This window comes from Coregonus lavaretus, assembly GCF_964263955.1.
Source record: "Coregonus lavaretus genome assembly, chromosome: 8".
Lineage (NCBI taxonomy): Eukaryota > Metazoa > Chordata > Actinopteri > Salmoniformes > Salmonidae > Coregonus > Coregonus lavaretus.
Genome location: NC_139995.1, coordinates 44,182,497 through 44,204,635, shown reverse-complemented (window position 1 = coordinate 44,204,635; position 22,139 = coordinate 44,182,497). Strand labels below are relative to the sequence as shown.

Genomic DNA, 22,139 nt, shown 5'->3' with positions numbered 1-22,139 from the left:
AGAAAGCAAGAAAGAGAACGATTGTGCGATGTCTTAGAGTGGAGCGTAAGCTTGTGCAGCCTGTACCCTCATTCCAGCCAGAGAAGCTTCTGCTAGAGAAGACGGCTGGCAGAAAAAGAAAAGAAAAAAACAGAAGGTTGAGAGATGAAAAGATAGAGGTTGGCTTGAAAATGAAAGGGAGAAACAGAGAGAGAAGGGAGATACCAGAGATGTGTGAACGGAGTTAGAGAGGGGTTAAATGGAGAGAGGGGGCTAAAGAGAGAGAGCGGAGCTGCCAGAAGGGGAGCTGGGTCAGGGGGGTCTGTGTTGTTCCAGTGTCTGACAAATGGAATGCTGCTCTGCGGTGATGTCACAGCTGCAGGAGGGAGCATGCCCAGTTATGACATCAGCCCCTAAAATCTAAGCCCCTCCCCCACAGCTCCCCTTCATCAAGCACCCAGATGCAGAAAGGGGGGAAACTGACAACACAACTCTAATACTTCTGTAAGCGAATAGATGGCCATTGTAGGACAACTGTTACACGGAGGGGAACAGGGGAACCCAAGAGCAGACTCAGACGAGGAGACTGGGATGAAGTAACCAAGGTATTTATTGAAACACAGGGGGGAGATGGAGTGCAGGTCAGGGGAAACTGCTGGAAACCAGGTGCGGAGGCTGAGGCTGGAGCGAGGGGGGTTGAGACAGGGTGAGCAGGTCCCGAGGGGAATCCAGGACAGAGTAGCAGGATGATGAGACGTGGGACTGGAGACAGGGACCAGAGTCAGAGCGGGCAGAACTGTAGCGGAGAGGAAAACAGCGTCAGGCAAGGAAAACAGGCACAACAGGATCTGAATAGTAACAAACGGATAGAACCGTAGACTGACTGAGCAGAGATTACGATCTGGCAGTGTGGAAGTGGCAGGACTGAGTATTTGTAGAGGTCTTGATTATGGAACAGGTTGCAGCTGGTGGGGATCTGCTCTGACTCCAGCACACCTGTCTCCGCCCACACAATCACACACACACAGAGAGAGAGAGGGAGAGGGAGAGAGTACTGGGGGAGTGGCGGCAGGTCAAGGAGACACAGGATGAGCAGTGGAGGGCGTTGCAGGAGCAGATGTGACAAAAACAGCACAAAATGTTACATCCCTATGAAATAAATGGCCTATCGGTTTATTCAGTACAAATAGGGTAATTCCAAGGGGAACACAACAGCTCCAACAAACAGGATGATGATGAACATTGCACAAAAAGTGTGTGTTTGTAAAAGGACAGAAAAGGCATGTAGGCATGATTTGCATTTTAGAAACCATTCGTGTGGCCCTGGCCATATCTAAAACCCTGTTCTCAACTCTAATCTGGTTTTAAATTAAAAAATAAATAAATTGGTCATTTAGCAGACGCTCTTATCCAGAGCGACTTACAGGAGCAATTAGGGTTAAGTGCCTTGCTCAAGGGCACATCGACAGATTTTTCACCTAGTCTGCTTGGGGATTAGAACCAGCGACCTTTCGGTTACTGGTACAACGCTCTTAACCACTAAGCTACCTGCCGCCCTATTTAAACTATTTAAAAACCTAGACATAGCGCTGGCATCATAAACCAAATATGGTCTAATTTCTCTCTTTCGGTTAGTTGATAAAGCATGCTTCCTGTCTTTACTTCCTGTTTGACTGTAAGTCGACCAGGACAAGAGCATCTGCTAAATGACTAAAATGTAAATGTACTAGTAAAAATGATTGCGAAACTGGGTGTGCTGATGACTGCTTTTTGAAGGGACAAGGTACAACCAGTAGAGACAACAGTTACCACACACCTCTCCCTCTTATCTTTGAACCTCAGTTCATCTCTATCTTCAACCCTCTCCTTCTCATCATCCCCCAAGTTACTTTCCACTCAACCACTTACTTACCACCTTCTATCTTTCACTGTGTACTCACCCCTCTTAAATAATAGAAATGATCATCACAATTGTTATATTTTGAATAGTCAGGACATCTGGTAGAGCTAAATAGACTACAATTCCTAGCTACAGCGCAAATCTACACCGCAAAGCTGGAGTGTTATATAAGCCACTTAGCCAGAGAACAAACTGTATATTTATGGCTCTAGCAACCACACCCTTGTCACTGTGGTAATAGACTGGTTAATAATTCAAGAGAAGACAGAGTAAAGAAACAACAGATCAGTGTCCTTGTGTAAGCAGGTTTAGGTCTCCCTTCACTGGTCCAAACAACATAGTGTCATAACAAGGTTATAAACAACAGTTCTATTTTAATATTGATATAATTTATGACAGAAATGGTGTACGTCTATGTGACAAAACAGCATCAAAGCTTAATATGGCTGCGTAAATGGGGACATTATTGGATTTCAACAGTATCACTGAGTGAGATAGGCCAGTAGATGGCAATATTTGAAGTATGAGTTATTTGTCTCTATCTGAGGTAGAGTGAAACAGGGACTGGTCTGTGTTGTGGTATTCTGCAGCCTGATAGTCTCTCTGTGTGTCGCAGTCTGATGACATGGAGCACAGACTTCTCCTTGTTGACATGTGCTGCTGTGTGCTGCTGGAGTGCCGGGCAGATCTGCTGGGAATGTCTTTTTCTGCTTCCTCCTAAAGAGCAATAGAACAACAGAGAATACTGTCATGAAGAAACAGAAAACGATTTGGAATCAATGATTACCGTATGATCACAAAAGTCTGTGCCATAAAAGCGGAAGAATCTTTCACGTTTTAGAGGTATTGTGTTTTCTCCCCGTTCCCTAAAGCTCATCGAAGCAGAAATGAAAGAGAAAACGTAACCGATTTCAACTCGATTATTGATGCATTCATTCTAACATTATTCTTGTAAGCAAAGCTATATTAAGTCTTCTAGGGCAAAGTTATGACAGACGAGAAGCTGCATGTATGTAATTATAGACAAGTTGACTTACAAATAGCCTACCCAAATATTATCTAGGCTTATTAGAAACATATCTAGGCTTAAACCATTGTTTTCCCGCACCCCCTGTGAAATGTTTTCGCTGTCCCTGCAGAGAAAGAAAGAGAAGGTGAAAGAGAAAGAGAGACAGACAGAGAGAGAGACAGAGAAACACAGAGAGAGATAAACAGGGAGAGAGAGAAACAGAGAAACACGGAGCGAGAGTGAGATGTGTCCAGGCTGTAGAGCCACACTGACCTGGGGCAGGGCTTGGAGGAGGTCCTGAGAAGGCAACAGGCAGACAGCTTCCCCCAGGAAGGTGATGAGGATATGGAGCACGTCGGTCCAGCGGCCCACCATCAGCATGAGCACCAGCAGGGCTCCCAGACGCAGAACCACCGTGTGCAGCAGGGCCTCACTACCAGGGCGCCGATTCTGCTCCTCTGTGGAGGGCAATAGAGAAGATAATGAACAAACGTGACACTACTAGAGTGCTAGATCCATTTTACTGATAATGTACATTTGTACATCCACTGTATATCAACTGTATATTTGTATATCTGCTCATCCTCTTATAGCTCTATGTTCACTCTACCTGTTTGTATATAATGTATGGAAACTTTGTGTAAACTCCGCTGTCTGTATTCTGTCTCTAATTGTTGTCTATCACTAGCAGCACCATATCACCAAGTACAATTCGGAGTATGTGTAAATGTACTTGGCGAATAAAGGTGATTCTGTTCAGTAGGGCACACTGTAACGTTTTGTGACTGAAAATGAAAATCTGTGTTCTTATTGGACAAATTGAAGTAGTACTTGCCCCATTTCACTCTGTTTTGAAATGTTTCCTCAATACTGAACACGACCCTGATCTTTAAGAGGCGATGCTACTTGTTGTGGTGCTACTTCTCTCAATTGATTGGTTCAACTCATTCTTTGGGCTGCTAAGAATTTCTATGGAAATCAAGTTAATCTAAGTGAAGCATCACCTTGGACGTAGACCACCAACAGGGTGTAGCAGATGGTCAGTGGTGTCCAGAACCTCAGAGACTCCGCCTCGGACAGGAAGTGGTGGTGCACGGTGGCGAGGCCGGCCATGCCGGCCACGGCAAAGGCCAGGACCACGGCTCTCTGCAGCGAGGGGAGCAGGGAGTGACCGGAGGTCAGGAGGGTGATGCAGACCCCACAGTAACGCTGGGAGCTGTGTAGGTGGTAGAGCCTGGAGACGTGGCCCCAGAGAAGGTGGCAGTGACCTGCCAGCAGCCAGCTGAGGCCAGCCGCAAGCAGGAGGCTGAGGGAGCGGTGGGGAGCCCCCTCCTGGAGGAAGTGGAGACTGCAGCTCAGAGCACAGCCCAGAGAGAACTGGCACTGGACCAGCATGAGCTTGGTGCTGCCTGGGAGGACATCCTGGGTACAGAGCCAGGCAAAGAAACAAAGAAACAGACAGACAGACAGACACATTAACGAATGGATTAAGGAATACATTTATAGAAGAATGAATGACTGAATATCCCCCAAAACAAAACACTAAAATAACACAAGTGTATCATATTTACAAAAGGAACCAAAAAACTATATAAAACACACTGTGTTGATGATGTGTGTGTGTGTACGTGTGCGTGTTCGTGTGTTTGTGTTTGTGTCTCACCGGTCCTGCAGTGATCCAGGCAGCAACGGCCCTGAGGGAGAACTCCAGGACCACTAGGGAGGAGACCCGGGGGCCGACCAGAGACAGGAGGCCAGTCAAGAACCAAAACTGCAGCACACCACTCAACCAATGTCCCCCCACTGGCCTGTTCCCTGCTGCAGGTGAAGACTTCGACCTTTCCTTCTCTTTACTGTCCCCATTACATTCAGAACCACTGCTACAGGGGAGAGATTAAGTTAAGTGTACACAAATAACGTTGTACACATAAACACTATAGATTACAACATTGCATTTGATATAAGCATTCATGAACACAGGTTATTTTTACTCTAATACAGTAGGGGTTATTTATTGTTTTGAGACAATATATATTAAAAAGCAATAGTATCTCACCTGATTGACTGAAGGAGTAGGTGAACTCTCATGAGATTATAGAACACTGAGATTCCACATGCACCAACCAGACCTGAGGACCAAAAGCACACACACACGCGCGCGCGTTACTATCATCTTCATCATCACCAATAAAGTTCCTGAACATGATCGTTTCATCATCACCACCATAATTCAAGGACTTTGATATCAAGTAATATATAACCGGTGCAATAACATAGACGGCGAACGTATAAATGCACAACCGCATAGCGACCCACCTTGTAATACACAATCAAAAGGGTTGGAGTCAAATGGCAGCCACACGGGTATCCACGCTAGCCAGGTTGAGGGAGACATTGACATTTGTTCGTTTTTTCTGACTCGCACGATCCGACAAGTATTTGTTAATCAACCAATGCTAGAAACTTCGATCCAAAATGTACAGTGATATTGTCATTGATTAGAAACGCAGTGACCAAATGGGATGCATTTGTATCCTTTCCTCCGCAACACGACACTCTTCAGATGGTTTTCATGTTGCCTTCATTTACACCGTATTGATCACTTGTGTGTCCTCTCCATGTTGAAGTTTCAAAGGTCGTCTGATTGTGGTCTGACGTGTGCCCCCCGTCTGTCTGAGAAGGCCTACACGTTTCATGATCAAAAGGGGTTGCAAATGAATAACTGTCAGAGATAGGCTTAACTATTCAACAATTATCAAAAGCACTGTATCTAAATATAGATGATTGCTTGAAATTGCATCAAGAGAATCTGCTTGATTAGGCTATTGTCTTGAAGAAATTCATTCTCAGAAACTAGGCTGGGGTACTCATCTGTGCCATCAATGGGATCTGTGAATGTTAAAAAGGAGGTGTATTCCAATTTTAAAGTAGAAATGTCTTTATTAATAGCAATTCAAAATAACAATTATACATATACTTCAGTTAGTTCAAGTTATCTTACATTTTTCTAATCTTCAGACATGCACAAGTCAAGGCATTGTTATTTTCACACATTACATGGAAACAACAAACATATCAGTAAAACTGTTGCCTCAAAATTATCTAGGTCACTAACCCAGACTAAAAGGCACATATTACACAGAATTGTTGATCCGACCAACCTTAGTCTTGCTTCATCAATAATGGGCCTTCTTGTGCACAGTTTTACTTTTGACCTTATAGTGGCAATCAGCAGTTGAATAAAACAATTTTTAAAGAGACTCCCCACCCCTGTTTTGGCAAAAGTTGAGGGATGGGGTGAAATTCATAGACAGAGCTATGGATGCAAGGACTGACCATCCATGATATCAAAATTATAGTTTTAACCATGTTTTTGTTTGCATTTACAATTTGTTTACAAACACTGGAGTAAAACAAGCTTATATTTTGGGTTCTGATGGGGTAGGACAGTTGAACTAAGCTCATGAGGCAATTCTAAGTTATATTCTTTAAGAATCAATGGGTACATATCATTCATAAGTCCAAAAATGTATATAGAAACTTCAGATTGCCCCTTTAAGGCTTAGGCATGGAGTGAGCCTCATCTTCCATATCCTCCTTCAACATCACCGTCCAGCAACTTGAAGTGTCTATAAAATAAACCGGAGATGGATCAAGTTGTTTAAGTCAAGTCAAGTGATATATGTCAAGCTATTATGTATCCTTCCTGTCAACCACTGAGTGAGCACAAGTATATTCTGTGGAATCAAGAGCGTCTACTCCTCATCGTCTCTCCTTCTCTCCACCAATGGACCTGTCAATTATTACACCTCAACTCTGTCCATGTACAGTATGAGGCCTTATGTCTCAGCTCCGGCTCTGACGAAGGCAACAGGTCGAAACGTAATGAAGAAGTCTTTTTTAATTCAACTTCCATTGTCATCCAGGATTGGCTGAATATCCTCTTCTCTACAGCTCTGGTTCTGGACGTCCTGAAAGGCCCGTTGTCTCATCAGGTCCCAGAAGAGCATGCTGAGAACAGTGTGAGGGCACAGGCGGAAGAATACAGGGCCCATGCCTTTATACAGCCCCAGCAGACCCTCGGTCCGGCATACCTTCACCAGACAGTCTGAGAAGCCCAGGTACAGACGACCCTAACAGACAGGCAAGAGAGGCAGAGAATAAAACTGTGAGTTCAACAGCTAAAGATAGTTACAGTATAGATATTTATATATATTTGAGTTGAACAGCTAAGAGGAAGGAAAACGAGATAATGAAAAAAGGCTCACCCTATGACGCTCATCCACTGGCTGGTTGTAGAGGCGGGTGCTGATAACATCAAACGGCGTCATGGTGATCGCCACCACAACTCCACTGATACAGGCAGCTGTCAAGGCAACCAGCCAGCTGTTTGGACTGTACCACTACAAGGACACAGAGAGAGAAATCAACTAACTGTAGAGGTGCCAGATTATTCATATCTTTTTGGCTTCTTGTATCATATGTACCTTGTAAAAAAACAATCAAGTCAGATCAATCGTTCTATATTAGAGCTGGTCCCTGTATTACCGCCACACCAGCAGTCATGAGTCATGACTGAGTCACGGTAATCTCCTTTTAAGCACTCTGGAAATGCTTTGGTAGTACCCAACTTGCTAATGACCATCAGGTCACTAATGGCCTGGTATTCAGGGATCTATTGTCCCTCTAAACACTCTGACATCAATGCACATGCAATCGAAAATCATATCAAACACTTATCATCAAAACAGTATCCTGCTTTTAAAACTCACCTCACTGTGATGAAAAATGTTAAACAGCAGATTGAAACTCAGTGTATAACATGGTCGTAGTGGATGTTGTTTCAAAGCCTAACACAACGAAATGGACAGAGCTTTCTAAGGTGATGATTCATTCAAAACACCCATATGAGCCTTTTACAATACATATACTACAGCATATTACGCATAAAAAACAACTGATTTAAGATGTCTTTGGTACATAATTTGTCTAGCCTATACAGTGCATTCAGAAGTATTCAGACCCCTTGACTTTTTCCACATTTGGTTATGTTACAGCCTCATTCAAAAATTGATTAAATAGTTTTTCCCCCTCATCAATCTACGCACAATACCCCATAATGACAAAGCAAAAAACATAAATATGACATTTACATAAGTATTCAGACCCTTTACTCAGTACTTTGTTGAAGCACCTTTGGCAGCGATTACAGCCTTGAGTCTTCTTGGGTATGACACTACAAGCTTGGCACACCTTGGGGAGTTTCTCCCATTCTTCTCTGCAGATCCTATCAAGCTCTGTCAGGTTGGATGGGGAGCGTCGCTGCACGGCAATTTTCAGGTCTCTCCAGAGATGTTCGATCGGGTTCAAGTCCGGGCTCTGGCTGGGCCACTCAAGGACATTCAGAGATTTGTCCTGAAGCCACTCCTGCGTTGTCTTGGCTGTGCCTTCCTGTTGGAAGGTGAACCTTCGCCCCAGTCTGAGGTCCTGAGCGCTCCGGAGCAGGTTTTCATCAAGGATCTCTGTACTTTGCGCCGTTCATCTTTCTCTCGATTCTGACTAGTCTCTCAGTCCCTGCCGCTGAAAAACATCCCCACAGCATGATGCTACCACCACCATGCTTTACCGTAGGGATGGTGCCAGGTTTCCTCCAGACGTGACGCTTGGCATTCAGGCCAAATAATTCATTCTTGGTTTCATCAGACCAGAGAATCTTGTTTCTCATGGTCTGAGAGTCCTTTAGGTGCCTTTTGGCAAACTCCGAGCGGGCTGTCATGTGCCTTTTACTGAGGAGTAGCTTCCGTCTGGCCACTCTACCATAAAGGCCTGATTAGTGGAGTGCTGCAGAGATGGTTGTCCTTCTGGAAGATTCTCCCATCTCCACAGAGGAACACTGGAGCTCTGTCAGAGTGACCATTGGGTTCTTGGTCACCTCCCTGACCAAGGCCCTTCTCCCCCGATTGCTCAGTTTGGCAGGCAGCCAGCTCTAGGGAGAGTCTTGGTGGTTCCAAACTTCTTCCATTTAAGAATGATGGAGGCCACTGTGTTCTTGGGGATCTTCAATGCTGCAGAAATGTTTTGGTACCCTTCCCCAGATCTGTGCCTCGACACAATCCTGTCTCTGAGCTCTATGGACAATTCCTTCGACCTCATGGGTTGGTTTTTGCTCTGACATGCACTGTCAATTGTGGGACCTTATATAGGCAGGTGTGTGCCTTTCCAAATCAAGTCCAATCAATTTAATTTACCACACGTGGACTCCAATCACACTGTACATACATCTCAAGGATGATCAATGGAAACAGGATGCACCTGAGCTAAATTTCGAGTCTCATAGCAAAGGGTATGAATACTTATGTAAATAAGGTATTTCTGTTTTTAATTTTGTATACATTTGCAAACATTTCTAAAAACCTTTTTTGCTTTGTCACTATGGGGTATTATGTGCAGATTGATGAGGATTTTTATTTATTTAATCAATTTTAGAATAAGGCTGTAAGTGACAAAATGTGGCAAAAGTGAAGGGGTCTGAATACTTTCCGAATGCACTGTACTCCAAAATTAAACAAATTCGAGTAATCACCTTTGAGTGTGGACTGTATTATTATCCATACTGGATGGACTGGTTACCTTATGCTACACTCAAACATGTATATCCATGTGTCTGAGAGAGAACATATAGCCCTAGGCGATTACATTTACATTTTACATTTTAGTCATTTAGCAGACGCTCTTATCCAGAGCGACTTACAGGAGCAATTAGGGTTAAGTGCCTTGCTCAAGGGCACATTTACGTCATTTAGCAGACGCTCTTATCCAGAGCGACTCACAAATTACCCTATAGCCAGTGGGATAACCACTTTACAATTATTATTTTTTTTGGGGGGGGGGGGGGGGGGGGGGGGTAGAAGGATTACTTTATCCTATCCCAGGTATTCCTTAAAGAGGTGGGGTTTCAAATGTCTCCGGAAGGTGGTGAGTGACTCCGCTGTCCTGGCGTCGTGAGGGAGCTTGTTCCACCATTGGGGTGCCAGAGCAGCGAACAGTTTTGACTGGGCTGAGCGGGAACTATGCTTCCGCAGAGGAAGGGGAGCCAGCAGGCCAGAGGTGGATGAACGCAATGCCCTCGTTTGGGTGTAGGGACTGATCAGAGCCCGAAGGTACAGAGGTGCCGTTCCCCTCACTGCTCCATAGGCAAGCACCATGGTCTTGTAACGGATGCGAGCTGTTGGTTCATTGATTGTGCAGGGCGGCTTACAGGTAGCCTATAATTATAATCCATTTCTATTTGATTTTGAATAGCCTAGTAATTAGGGCATTTTTTATATTTTCATAATTAATTGGGTGGCACATTACCTTTAGCTATAGAGAATATTTCACCACCATGCGTTTCCATCCGCTAGTCTTTCTCCATTATTCCAGTTTAGTGAAATATGTTTCGGTGTGAAAACATGTTCGCCTACTATCAACGTTCCGGAATAGATTTCACTTGGTTTCCCAAATTAAGCACTTGGTAGCTGCAGGAACAGGGTTGGTGATTCCATGGCATACAGAGTTTGGGCTGAATATCACCTGTCACGCAGCGAGAGCATGCTCCTCAAACAGTGGTTGATGAGTGGAGTGAAATAAGTGTTCTTATATTTATTTCTCAGCTGCTCATATTAAGCACACCTCCACTATAAAACCGAAGTAGCCTACCAGGCATCACTGAAAAACGGCCCGGCGGAAAAGCGCGCGGCCTCCATTCGCTATCCCAGTGCATACAGATGACATGTCTTTTTTCCACTGCCCATGTTCCTGACCATTTAATAATGGGCCATTCTAAATCGAAACTAATTTTACATATTAGTAAAGACAAAATTAAATTGAAAATATGATCGCTTGATGAGAGAACAGCTGTGCAGCGTGAGGCAAGGAACAGGGTGCAATCTTTTTTTGCGGCTTTCTCAAATCATCAATAGCCTATAGTCGCATCATGCAGCCTATATATGTTTTTATATCTAAGACATTCTAAGGTTTGTATCATTCAAAACTAAAGTTGCCAAATAACTCTAAATCTAGCGTATAGGACCTGTTTCAAATGATCACTTTTACGCTTAACATAGCCACTTCATACCCACTCGCTTCGGAATGGGAAAAAATATCCTTTCTATTTTATTCAGCTAAGTTCAATTACATTCTTCTTACTATAAAATCATATCATATCAAATAATGGCACGGGGCTTATAAACCTACATTGTCTGCTAAATGAACAAGCCTACAGCCTATGGCATGGAGCATAGCCAGATAACATACAGTAGGCCAACTTATATTCTGTTTTTCGGAAATACATTTTCTTCATATCATAATGTTTCTTTAGACCTGCCTAAAATAAATAATGGATTTATTGTGATGGTGTATATTAAATTGATTTATTATAGGCCTACTTTTTTCAATGTAGATGTTCCAAAGGCGCGCATCAGCTGCTTGTTTGCAGCTTGTGTGCGTGGAGGCCAGGAGATTGTCACGCCCTGGCTCTGGGGACAATGTTATGTTGAGCCAGGGTGTGTAATTCTATGTTTGATTTTCTATGTTGGTCTGAGTGACTCCCAATCAGAGGCAACGAGTGTCAGCTGGGTGTCTCTGATTGGGAGCCATATTTAACAGTCTGTCTTTCACGTTGTGTTTGTGGTTTCTTGTTCGTGTTGGTTTAACCATAGACGTCACGTTTTTCGTTTGTTGTTTTGATCGTGTGATCATTTAATAAATATAATATGTTCACCCGCAACGCTGCGCCTTGGTCTCTCCATGACGATCGTGACAGAAGAAACCACCTAAACCAGACCAAGCAGCGTGTCCAGGAGCCATCACTGGCAGATCTCTGTGGCAGCCTCGACTGGGTCAAGCCTAATGAGGAGCAGAGAGGGTGGACTTGGGACCAGTTGAGGAGGAGCTTCGACTGGGTCAAGCCCATTGAGGAGCTGAATGGCGAGAGTTGGAGACAGAGGAGCGAGAGTTGGGCGAGAACGATGGAGGCCTGGCCCACGGGGAGGAGAGACCCCCAGAAAATTTTTAGGGGGGGGCTCACGACGTCGGGGCAGCAGGAGGCCGCGATAGAGCGGTCCAGCGGGTTGGCAGAGGAGGCCGCCAGGTTACGGGAGTCACTGGTCACCAGGGGGAAGGAGGTTGTAGAGGCACGGCGAGAGGTACTGGCGTGTGTTGCCAGTCCGGTCCGGCCTGTTCCTGATCCTCAAGTAGGGCCAGTGGTGTGTGTTCCCAGTACGGTCCGGCCTGTTCCTGCCACTCCCACCAAGTCAGTGGTGCGTTTCGTCAGCCCGGCGCGGCTCGTTCCTGCTCCCTGCCCCAAGTCAGTGGTGCGCGTCGTCAGCCCGGTCTGGCCCGTTCCTGCTCCCCGCACCAAGTCAGTGGTGCGCGTTGTCAGCCCGGTCCGGCCCATTCCTACTCCCCGCACCAAGTCAGTGGTGCGCGTCGTCAGCCCGGTCCGGCCCATTCCTGCTCCCCGCACCAAGTCAGGGGTGCGCTTCGTCAGCCCGGTCCGGTCCATTCCTGCTCCCCACGCCAAGGCAGTGGTGCGCTTCGTCAGCCCGGCTCGGCCCGTTCCTGCTCCCCGCACCAAGTCAGTGGTGTGCTTCGTCAGCCCAGTCCGGCCTGTCCCTGCTCCACGCACCAAGCCTACGGTGTGCGTCGTCAGCCTGGTAAGGCCCGTTCCTCCTCCACGCACCAAGCCAGGGGTGCGCGTCGTCAGTCCAGCACAACCCGTGCCTGGGTCATGTCCGGAGCCGGATCCGCCGCCTAGGCGGAGTGCCCACCCGGTCCCTCCCCTGTGGGATTTAGTTGGCGCGGTCGGAGTCCGCGCCTTTAGGGGGGGGGTACTGTCACGCCCTGGCTCTGGGGACAATGTTATGTTGAGCCAGGGTGTGTAATTCTATGTTTGATTTTCTATGTTGGTCTGAGTGACTCCCAATCAGAGGCAACGAGTGTCAGCTGGGTGTCTCTGATTGGGAGCCATATTTAACTGTCTGTCTTTCACGTTGTGTTTGTGGTTTCTTGTTCGTGTTGGTGTGTGTTTAACCATAGACGTCACGTTTTTCGTTTGTTGTTTTGATCGTGTGATCATTTAATAAATATAATATGTTCACCCGCAACGCTGCGCCTTGGTCTCTCCATGACGATCGTGACAGAGATGCTAAACGTGTTTATGTTAATTGACGGTCAGTTACTGTGAGACCAGCAGTATTTCGCATGACAATAACAGACAGCCTTTTTCTATACACACCATCCTTATCTGCTGGTACTGTACTATAATTGTCATCTGCACGTGTGACACCTGGCTTGTAACGCAATAAGCAACACAGTCTGTGAGTGCGATACATAGTTTCTATGGTTACCTGCAGGCGTGCCACCCATTCCTTGGCGGAGCTGAAGGTGGCCAATTGGGCGGCTGATCCCACCATGACTCGAGGCACAGCACCGTTCACACCCCTCCACAGACCCACCACGCCCTCCCGCCACATAGTTTCTATGGTTACCTGCAGGCGTGCCACCCATTCCTTGGCGGAGCTGAAGGTGGCCAATTGGGCGGCTGATCCCACCATGACTCGAGGCACAGCACCGTTCACACCCCTCCACAGACCCACCACGCCCTCCCGCCGGTAGATATTGGCAAAGGCACTCGACAACCCCTTAGGGAGGTAAAGAAAGACAGAGGGAAAAGGGGTCATCCATCAGTTAAAGGGCTTTACTTCTTTTTACTACGAGGTATGCGCTAGCAAACTGCAGGTAGAGGCAACTGGCTTGTAAAGCAAATTCAGAAGAAGATGGATACATTTTATGAGGGAGAAAAGTTGGAAGTATTGAGCCACAAGTGTAGGCTACCATACATAGCCTAGTGCTTCTTGCTGTTGAATGTGAAAGTGTTTTCTTATGGAAATCCCTCTCTGAAGTATGGACATTTTTCTACTATTAAATTATGAACTCTGCACTTACATCACTTGTGGACAAATGGCAGTGTGTCAGGGTATTGGATTGCTTCAGCCTATGGCACACACAAAGGGATATTGTGCCAGTTGACTTCACTGTAGAAAACCTGCATAACTTAGATCTATACATTGCCTTGAGCTTTACTGCAGGGTTTCCCAAACTCGGTCCTCGGGACCCCAAGGGGTGCACGTTTTGGTTTTTGCCCTAACACTACAGAGCTGATTCAAATAATCAACTGTCATCAAGCTTTGGTCATTTGAATCAGCTGTGTAGTGCTAGGTCAAAAACCAAAACTTGCACCTCTTGGGGTCCCGAGGACCGAGTTTGGGAAACGCTGATTCATTGTAAGTGTGTGAGAGGAGTACCAAGATTACATCTCAGTGCTTGTCTTTATCATTGTGAGTAGAGTATCAGTCACAAAGGTTGTGTGTTATTCTCTTGTTGACACCCCTCCGCACCTCTGTTTGTCTGTCGCTGATTGGCTGGTGGTTGTGAAATGTGTCTCTGGGGTTGGCAAGGAGCTCTAAAACACATTTGGGGCCGTGTATTCACTCTTTTATAAGCACGTTTACACTAACACAACACTCCTGACCACACTCGATATGGTCAGCTATTCTGTGTGAGCCGAAATGATAGAGTGGGATTGGAAAAAATGACAGTGAAACAGCATCAAAACCTGAACAGCAACATGAAAGCTGGATGTTGAGCCTGAACGACAGGATTGTTGAAATATCAGAGAAATCATTAAAAACGTATTGGCAGATCTTGAACACAGGGAACAGATGTCCTGCATCCACACACACATACACATGCACACACACAGATGCACACACCCCTCACCTGATGGTTGTGCTGGTGACCCACTGCGATGGCCTCAACTGTCTGGGCCTGCAGATGTGTCTTCACCTGTGGAGGCAAAATAAGACTAAGATGCTTCAATGTAGTGTATACCCATTTGACATACACAGCATTGCAAAGAGAGCCTCTGCAGTACATCACCCTATAATTACAGAAGCATTACTCAGGTTATTGAGATGACACTGCACACTGACTGAGTCTTGAAACCTGAGTTTGGCTCCCACAGTATACATGCACACACACTCACACACACATACTCCGGAGGCCGAGCCCTCCCTGCACTTTGTCACATACCAGGTGTAATCAGAAATCTCTTTCTATCGTTCTGTCTCGCTTACCTTCATATATTGCCAAAAAGTACAGGAGGGAGTGCTGGGAAGTATTTTGGGTAGTGCTTGGAAGTGGGTACATGCCAGGTATATTTAGTGACCCAGATACTCAGAAACATATCTATATGTATAGTGTTTTCAGGATGCTGGAGAGATTACATGGCTACATTGATGTATTGAGCAACAGATGCAGCCTAGACAACAGCAACAGTTGCAGGAGTATATTTACATTTACATTACATTTACGTCATTTAGCAGACGCTCTTGTCCAGAGCGACTTACAAATTATATAGCCAAGATGATTCCAGTGCTTTATGACATGGATGAACACATGCATTGCAAATGGTAGCTACAACAGCACTACCAGCATTATTAGTGATTGATTGATAATTTAGCATTTTGGAATCGCAGGAGACAAAATAACGTGTACATGTCACAGTTGAAACAAGTACAACTGGTTTTACTTGAATAGTTTGGATCTTTCTCCCCCTCTGAAATGCAACACTACTAAGAATACTTCTAGTCCTACTTACAGGCTTGACCCAGTTTGTTTGATAGTTTTCCTGCTTCTATATGAGGGCCAGCTTGGGTTACACACACCTCTAGGGAAATTATACAAGTGAGGGGCAACTGCCTGAACGCATGGGGAAATACACAGCCACTGTAGAAGCCACTGCCCTTCGCACAGTAACAATCACATCCCTGAACATAACATGATACGTAACACGCTGAACCGGCTGACTTGATAGATTTGTATTTATAGTACTTGCACAAATGCCCCAGGTTCTCGTAACAGGGAACATGGCTGGTGCAATATTTATGACACTTATGATTATACTCCATACTCCAAAAAGCCTTTGTTGTGAAATTGGGGCACATACTGTAGGGCAGGGATCATCAACTAGATTCAGCCACGGGACGATTTGTTCTTGAACGGATGGTCAGGGGGCCGTAACATAATTACAAATTATTTGTAGACTGCAAATTGACCGCAAGAAGCCCAAACAGATATAACATTTGACTAAAACATAAGCAATTCAAACCTTGCTTACGTTTGTATACGATAACGTACAGTATATCTCTCTATTGTGTGGGAAAACTTTGGAAGAGATTTCCAAAATTAAAATCACTTGGAGCTGATTTGCTGGTGTTTTTACAGTACTTTATGAAAAATAAAAATAAGTTAAAGTTTTTGCTCAGAAAACTTAGGGGCCAAATAAAATGACCTGTGGGCCACCAGTTGGAGAACCCTGCTGTAGGGTAAACATTGTTGTTACGATCTGGCTCATAGTTCATAACAACAAAGGGAGACCACGTATGACTTAAATGTAAAAAGGAATAAATGTATTAAACTAAATACAAAAATGTAACATAAACTGTGGATGTCTGTATAATCAGTAGTGTATGCAGCATGTGGATGAGTGGAGAGAGTGCTGTATGGTGAAAACAGACCAAAAAAACAAAAGGTGGTGGAAGCCAGCATGCCAGTCAGGGAAGAGAGGCCTGAAGGTGGCCAGCATGCCAGTCAGGGAAGAGAGGCCTGAAGGTGGCCAGCATGCCAGTCAGGGAAGAGAGGCCTGAAGGTGGCCAGCATGCCAGTCAGGGAAGAGAGGCCTGAAGGTGGCCAGCATGCCAGTCAGGGAAGAGAGGCCTGAAGGTGGCCAGCATGCCAGTCAGGGAAGAGAGGCCTGAAGGTGGCCAGCATGCCAGTTGGCTGACGTGGCCACCTTTATAGCCTGCAGGCCAAACCTGCCCAGGTGCGCCATATCAGTTGACAATCCTCCCAGCTCTGCCCACTGGCCTCCAGCAACAAGCAGACTACCAAACAGGAGATCCCAGCAGACAGAGCGGGCGGGACGTCACACTGTAAATACTGTAGATGCTATATATGTTATGTATGTACATTATAACCCCAAGTGCCTTACATACAGTGAGGGAAAAAAGTATTTGATCCCCTGCTGATTTTGTACGTTTGCCCACTGACAAAGAAATGATCAGTCTATGATTTTAATGGTAGGTTTATTTGAACAGTGAGAGACAGAATAACAAAAAAATCCAGAAAAACGCATGTCAGAAATGTTATAAATTGATTTGCATTTTAATAAGGGAAATAAGTATTTGACCCCCTCTCAATCAGAAAGATTTCTGGCTCCCAGGTGTCTTTTATACAGGTAACGAGCTGAGATTAGGAGCACACTCTTAAAGGGAGTGCTCCTAATCTCAGTTTGTTACCTGTATTAAAGACACCTGTCCACAGAAGCAATCAATCAATCAGATTCCAAACTCTCCACCATGGCCAAGACCAAAGAGCTCTCCAAGGATGTCAGGGACAAGATTGTAGACCTACACAAGGCTGGAATGGGCTACAAGACCATCGCCAAGCAGCTTGGTGAGAAGGTGACAACAGTTGGTGCGATTATTCGCAAATGGAAGAAACACAAAAGAACTGTCAAACTCCCTCGGCCTGGGGCTCCATGCAAGATCTCACCTTGTGGAGTTGCAATGATCATGAGAACGCTGAGGAATCAGCCCAGAACTTCACGGAAGGATCTTTTCAATGATCTCAAGGCAGCTGGGACCATAGTCACCAAGAAAACAATTGGTAACACACTACGCCGTGAAGGACTGAAATCCTGCAGCACACGCAAGGTACCCCTGCTCAAGAAAGCACATATACAGGCCCGTCTGAAGTTTGCCAATGAACATCTGAATGATTCAGAGGAGAACTGGGTGAAAGTGTTGTGGTCAGATGAGACCAAAATCGAGCTCTTTGGCATCAACTCAACTCGCCGTGTTTGGAGGAGGAGGAATGCTGCCTATGACCCCAAGAACACCATCCCCACCATCAAACATGGAGGTGGAAACATTATGCTTTGGGGGTGTTTTTCTGCTAAGGGGACAGGACAACTTCACTGCATCAGAGGGATGATGGACGGCGCCATGTACCGTCAAATCTTGGGTGAGAACCTCCTTCCCTCAGCCAGGGCTATGAAAATGGGTTGTGGAAGGATATTCCAGCATGACAATGACCCAAAACACACGGCCAAGCCAACAAAGGAGTGGCTCAAGAAGAAGCACATTAAGGTCCTGGAGTGGCCTAGCCAGTCTCCAGACCTTAATCCCATAGAAAATCTGTGGAGGGAGCTGAAGGTTTGAGTTGCCAAATGTCAGGCTCGAAACCTTAATGACTTGGAGAAGATCTGCAAAGAGGAGTAGGACAAAATCCCTCCTGAGATGTGTGCAAACCTGGTGGCCAACTACAAGAAACGTCTGACCTCTGTGATTGCCAACAAGGGTTTTGCCACCAAGTACTAAGTCATGTTTTGAAGAGGGGTCAAATACTTATTTCCCTCATTAAAATGCAAATCAATTTATAACATTTTTGACATGCGTTTTTCTGGATTTGTTTGTTGTTATTCTGTCTCTCACTGTTCAAATAAACCTACCATTAAAATTATAGACTGATCACGTCTTTGTCAGTGGGCAAACGTACAAAATCGTACAAAAATGTACAAAAAGCTATTGACTACGAGAGAAACAACAAAACAAACATGCTACTCACCAGATAGGCAGGAGAGGCGATGAAGGCCCCCAGAGCCCCGGCCATGGCTCCTGACATCAGACTCCCTCCAGGGGCTGCAGTGACCCCCACAGCATCACAGTAGGAGTAGAAGCCCAGCCTCACACCGTTCATCAAACCCTGGTACATCAGCCCAGCCGAGAGCCCCTTCTGCAGCCCGCGGAGCCCGTCTGTCCTACCCACCACCCATAGGGCCTGGACCACCCCGCGGTAGTGCCGCTGGTAGGTCCCCCGCGCCCGCAGCTCTCCCTGCAGCTGCAGTCGCGTCTTCACCACCTCCAGGGGGTTAGTGAACACACAGGCCCCGCAGCACGACAGCGCACCCAAGGCAAAGTCCAGCGGGGGCCACAGGGCCGGAGGGAGCTGCGGCGATGGGACCGAGGCGGCCCGGGAAAGAGGGGGGACTGGGGATGTCATGGCAGCTGAATGGAGCTGAATAGAGTGGGAGCTGGGAGAGCTGAAGGGAGAGTCTGTGGTAGGGTAGTTTAGGAGCTGGGTACCGGTCATCTCTGAAGGGCGGGGTGTCCAATGGTGTCCTGGGTGATGAGTCTTTCCACTGCCCAGGCTATGTCAGGCCTCCCAGATGGGTGAGAGGGTATGAAGTGTGCTACTGGGTATGGTGCATGTGATCATGAAAGCGTGGAAACATTGAGGTCAGAACTGTACGGCTGACGGAGACTGGTATGATAAGAAGTCAGTGATTACTGCCTGATAAGCCTGATTTGACGTCACGTGACCTGTGCTCCTGTCACTGTGCTCCCCTGACATTGGTGCTCATTGTTTCTGGGATGTTGTTCTTAGATGCCTCATGCCAGTCTGTCCATAAGTATAGCAACATGTTGAGGTCAATGTCCTTGAAAACATTGATGAATTGGGTTAAAGGGTTGTGTTTGTTCACTGAGCTAACATGTCTACATGTGCAATTATCATTGAGAAAGTCCAGCCAAGAGATCTGGCCCAACCTGAGAGACAGTAGAGCCTGCCACCCCTCTGTGTAAAGGTGAGACTCTCACAAACACGTACATGTCGGTTGTTTTCCTCTAGGACGCCCACAGGCCTCACAAGACTCGTCTGAATGTCCCCTGGTACCAGTTGAAAAGATGAATGGAAGTACACAAGGAGAATGTTTAGTGCCAAAAATAAGTGGTTAAATACATGTAAAAAATTAAAATAATAATGTTTCCTGGTCTTTCTTATATCGCTCAGATATAAGGCAGACACTTCAGAACAAACTTCCTTTTGATTTTTTTGGGGGGGACTATCTGTTGTTCCATGTAGTGAATCTGTTATTCAATGCATTTGTATGGGCTTATAGCAGTAAGGCCAAAAATAATTTTTCATCAAATACATTTTTTTATATATTTTTTGGACACTACATTTCTTCTCAACAAAACTGTCACATAACAATCATATTTTCCACCTCTGCAGTTTGGTCACTTTACAGCTTGTTGTACAAAGACAAATACACATAAACTTCTACAATTACAGACATAAGCAGGGCCCACAAGGTACAAATCAAGCACTGGTCTGATCCCCAGAGTGACAGTGCATAATCTGCACATATCTACAAACGTCTAAATGTCTGATAGCAAATGAAGCAAAACTTACTCTTGTTGTGTTCTTTTCCTCTCTGTGCTTCCCCTCCCTGCACAGCCAGACAACTTTTATAAACATGTGTTCCCAGAAGTCCCATCCATTGTGAAAGTCTCCTCCTACTGCCTTAGGCCAGAGCCAATCAAGACAACCCTGTCCAACACCTCACCACATCCCCTGCTTTGTTCCAATGCTCTGTTCCAATCAAATGCTCTGCTCTGTCCCCTGCCTTGGTCCTATGGATTCTCTCTGGGTAAAAGGTTATAGTTATGAGAGAGGGGGTGGAGTGGAAGAGTGTCACTGGCAAAAGGGGGTAAGGGGGCAAGCATATCGACCACTGCTGTGTTGCTGATACTGTGGTTTAGATAGACCACTGCTGTGTTGCTGATACTGTGGTTTAGATAGACCACTGCTGTGTTGCTGATACTGTGGTTTAGATAGACCACTGCTGTGTTGCTGATACTGTGGTTTAGATAGACCACTGCTGTGTTGCTGATACTGTGGTTTAGATAGACCACTGCTGTGTTGCTGATACTGTGGTTTAGATAGACCACTGCTGTGTTGCTGATACTGTGGTTTAGATATTTGTCAAATAGAAAGACTAATCCTGTGCTAAGGAAAAACAGGTTAATCTGCGAACCACAGCAAAGGAAGTGACACATTTATAGGCTACTACACTCGGTCCCTATTTAAAGTCAGGCTGGTATTATATTATATTCATAGTGGTAAGGAATTATGGTAGGTAAAAAACTGGTTTACACAATAAATTACTGGGAGCTTGTATATAGTTTACTCACCATTAGTCAGCAACTCCAATTTTTTGGGGTTTGCGCCAGCTCATGCTTTTTATTAGGTAAAAACAGATAAAAGAATGTATTCTTCATGAACAAATCACAACACCCCACATGAAAAAATACTACAGTATACTATGGTATAAATACTATAGTATTGACTAGTGTTTTACAGACTTTACTGTAGTATTCATTGTAGTGTTTTCCAAACTAAACTATAGTATACATACTGCAGTAAAATAAAACTGTAGTATATTCTATAGTAATTAATGTAGTGTTTTTGCAGATTGTAGTATACTGTAGTATTTACTGTAGTATTTACTGTAGTGTTTTTGCAGACTGTAATATACTGTAGTATTTACTGTAGTGTGTTTGCAGACATTACTGTAGTATTTACTAGTGTTTTTGTTTTATTATCATTGATATAAAGTGGAGGCTTTCTCCTTGAGGAAACCTACTGGAGAAATACTAAAAGAGCAAGTCTTCTGTAGGTGGATAGGACTGGGGTCTGAACGGATAGTTCAGCGCGTCTGCTCTTTTCTATAACCTATATAGAACACATGATCTATACATGGCATGTATGTTTCTCACTTATGGGTGGCACAAATTGGGATATGGGGGAGGGAATGGGCAGGGTATATGGTAATTAAATACGGCAGTATTTACTATAGTTAAAAAATGTTTTTGCGGACATTACTGTAGTATTTACTATTTTTTTATTCGGATAATACTGTACTATTTACTATAGTATACTAAAACATTCTATAGTAAGTGCTACACATGATCGAGCGATACTACAGTGTGTAGTGTAGTATTCTACAGTATACTACAGAATTATATAGTAAGTACTGTAGTATTCTATAGTAAACTGTAGTATTTTTTTCATGTGGGACTGACCTTGACAATTGGGAAATGCTGCAATGGATGATTTAGTAGTTATTGTATTGTAATCAAACTGTCTCTTTAAGAACATAGCTTTTGTTTAAAAATGTCTACATTCTTGCCAAGGGCTCTTTTAATGCCAATGTGTTCGTTTTTTGTGTTTCCCATTCACATTCATTTGATTATGGCTATAACCACTGGGGCGACTAGAGGCCTAGACTTTAGCTAGTGCAGTACC

The 22,139-nt window shown here is 45.0% G+C and overlaps 2 protein-coding genes across 6 annotated transcripts; both read right to left on the bottom strand.

Annotated features, from left to right (window-relative positions):
• Window positions 1-571: 571 nt before the first annotated feature.
• LOC311134363 (transmembrane protein 82-like) lies at window positions 572-5,527 on the bottom strand. Of its 3 annotated transcripts, XR_014613680.1 has the most exons (7): window positions 5,205-5,527; window positions 4,945-5,017; window positions 4,552-4,768; window positions 3,893-4,310; window positions 3,162-3,346; window positions 864-2,596; window positions 572-775 (listed from the first exon to the last, which is right to left on the bottom strand). XR_014613680.1 is itself a non-coding variant. In XM_084168017.1 (6 exons), the coding sequence occupies exons 1-6, from the start codon at window positions 5,287-5,289 to the stop codon at window positions 2,408-2,410; spliced, it is 1,167 nt and encodes a 388-aa protein (XP_084024143.1). In that variant the 5' UTR covers window positions 5,290-5,527; the 3' UTR covers window positions 572-2,407. The 3 variants fall into 3 exon arrangements, 2 of the variants coding, with proteins under 2 accessions (XP_084024143.1, XP_084024144.1); XM_084168017.1 differs by having other exon boundaries at window positions 572-2,596; XM_084168018.1 differs by having other exon boundaries at window positions 572-2,596; window positions 4,552-4,765.
• Window positions 5,528-5,808: 281 nt separating this feature from the next.
• LOC311134362 (solute carrier family 25 member 34-like) lies at window positions 5,809-20,302 on the bottom strand. 3 transcript variants are annotated; one of them, XM_084168016.1, is made up of 7 exons: window positions 20,244-20,289; window positions 19,659-19,717; window positions 18,618-19,488; window positions 14,709-14,774; window positions 13,418-13,570; window positions 7,157-7,291; window positions 5,809-7,021 (listed from the first exon to the last, which is right to left on the bottom strand). In XM_084168016.1, the coding sequence occupies exons 3-7, from the start codon at window positions 19,140-19,142 to the stop codon at window positions 6,794-6,796; spliced, it is 1,107 nt and encodes a 368-aa protein (XP_084024142.1). In that variant the 5' UTR covers window positions 19,143-19,488; window positions 19,659-19,717; window positions 20,244-20,289; the 3' UTR covers window positions 5,809-6,793. The 3 variants fall into 3 exon arrangements, with proteins under 3 accessions (XP_084024142.1, XP_084024140.1, XP_084024141.1); XM_084168014.1 differs by having other exon boundaries at window positions 13,277-13,570; window positions 18,618-19,717; window positions 20,244-20,302; XM_084168015.1 differs by having other exon boundaries at window positions 18,618-19,717; window positions 20,244-20,301.
• Between the last annotated feature and the right edge of the window lie 1,837 nt (window positions 20,303-22,139).

Coding starts and splice junctions, on each gene's coding strand:
- LOC311134363 (XM_084168017.1), bottom strand. CDS start 5,289: ATGTCAATGTCTCCCTCAACCTGGCTAGCGTGGATACCCGTGTGGCTG. Junction 4,311..4,551: donor CCTGGATCACTGCAGGACCG/GTGAGACACAAA, acceptor CTCTGTACCCAG/GATGTCCTCCCAGGCAGCAC. Junction 2,597..3,161: donor TCCTCCAAGCCCTGCCCCAG/GTCAGTGTGGCT, acceptor ATTGCTCTTTAG/GAGGAAGCAGAAAAAGACAT.
- LOC311134362 (XM_084168014.1), bottom strand. CDS start 19,142: ATGACCGGTACCCAGCTCCTAAACTACCCTACCACAGACTCTCCCTTC. Junction 14,775..18,617: donor TCGCCTCTCCTGCCTATCTG/GTGAGTAGCATG, acceptor TTGCCTCCACAG/GTGAAGACACATCTGCAGGC. Junction 13,571..14,708: donor GTCACCAGCACAACCATCAG/GTGAGGGGTGTG, acceptor TACCTCCCTAAG/GGGTTGTCGAGTGCCTTTGC.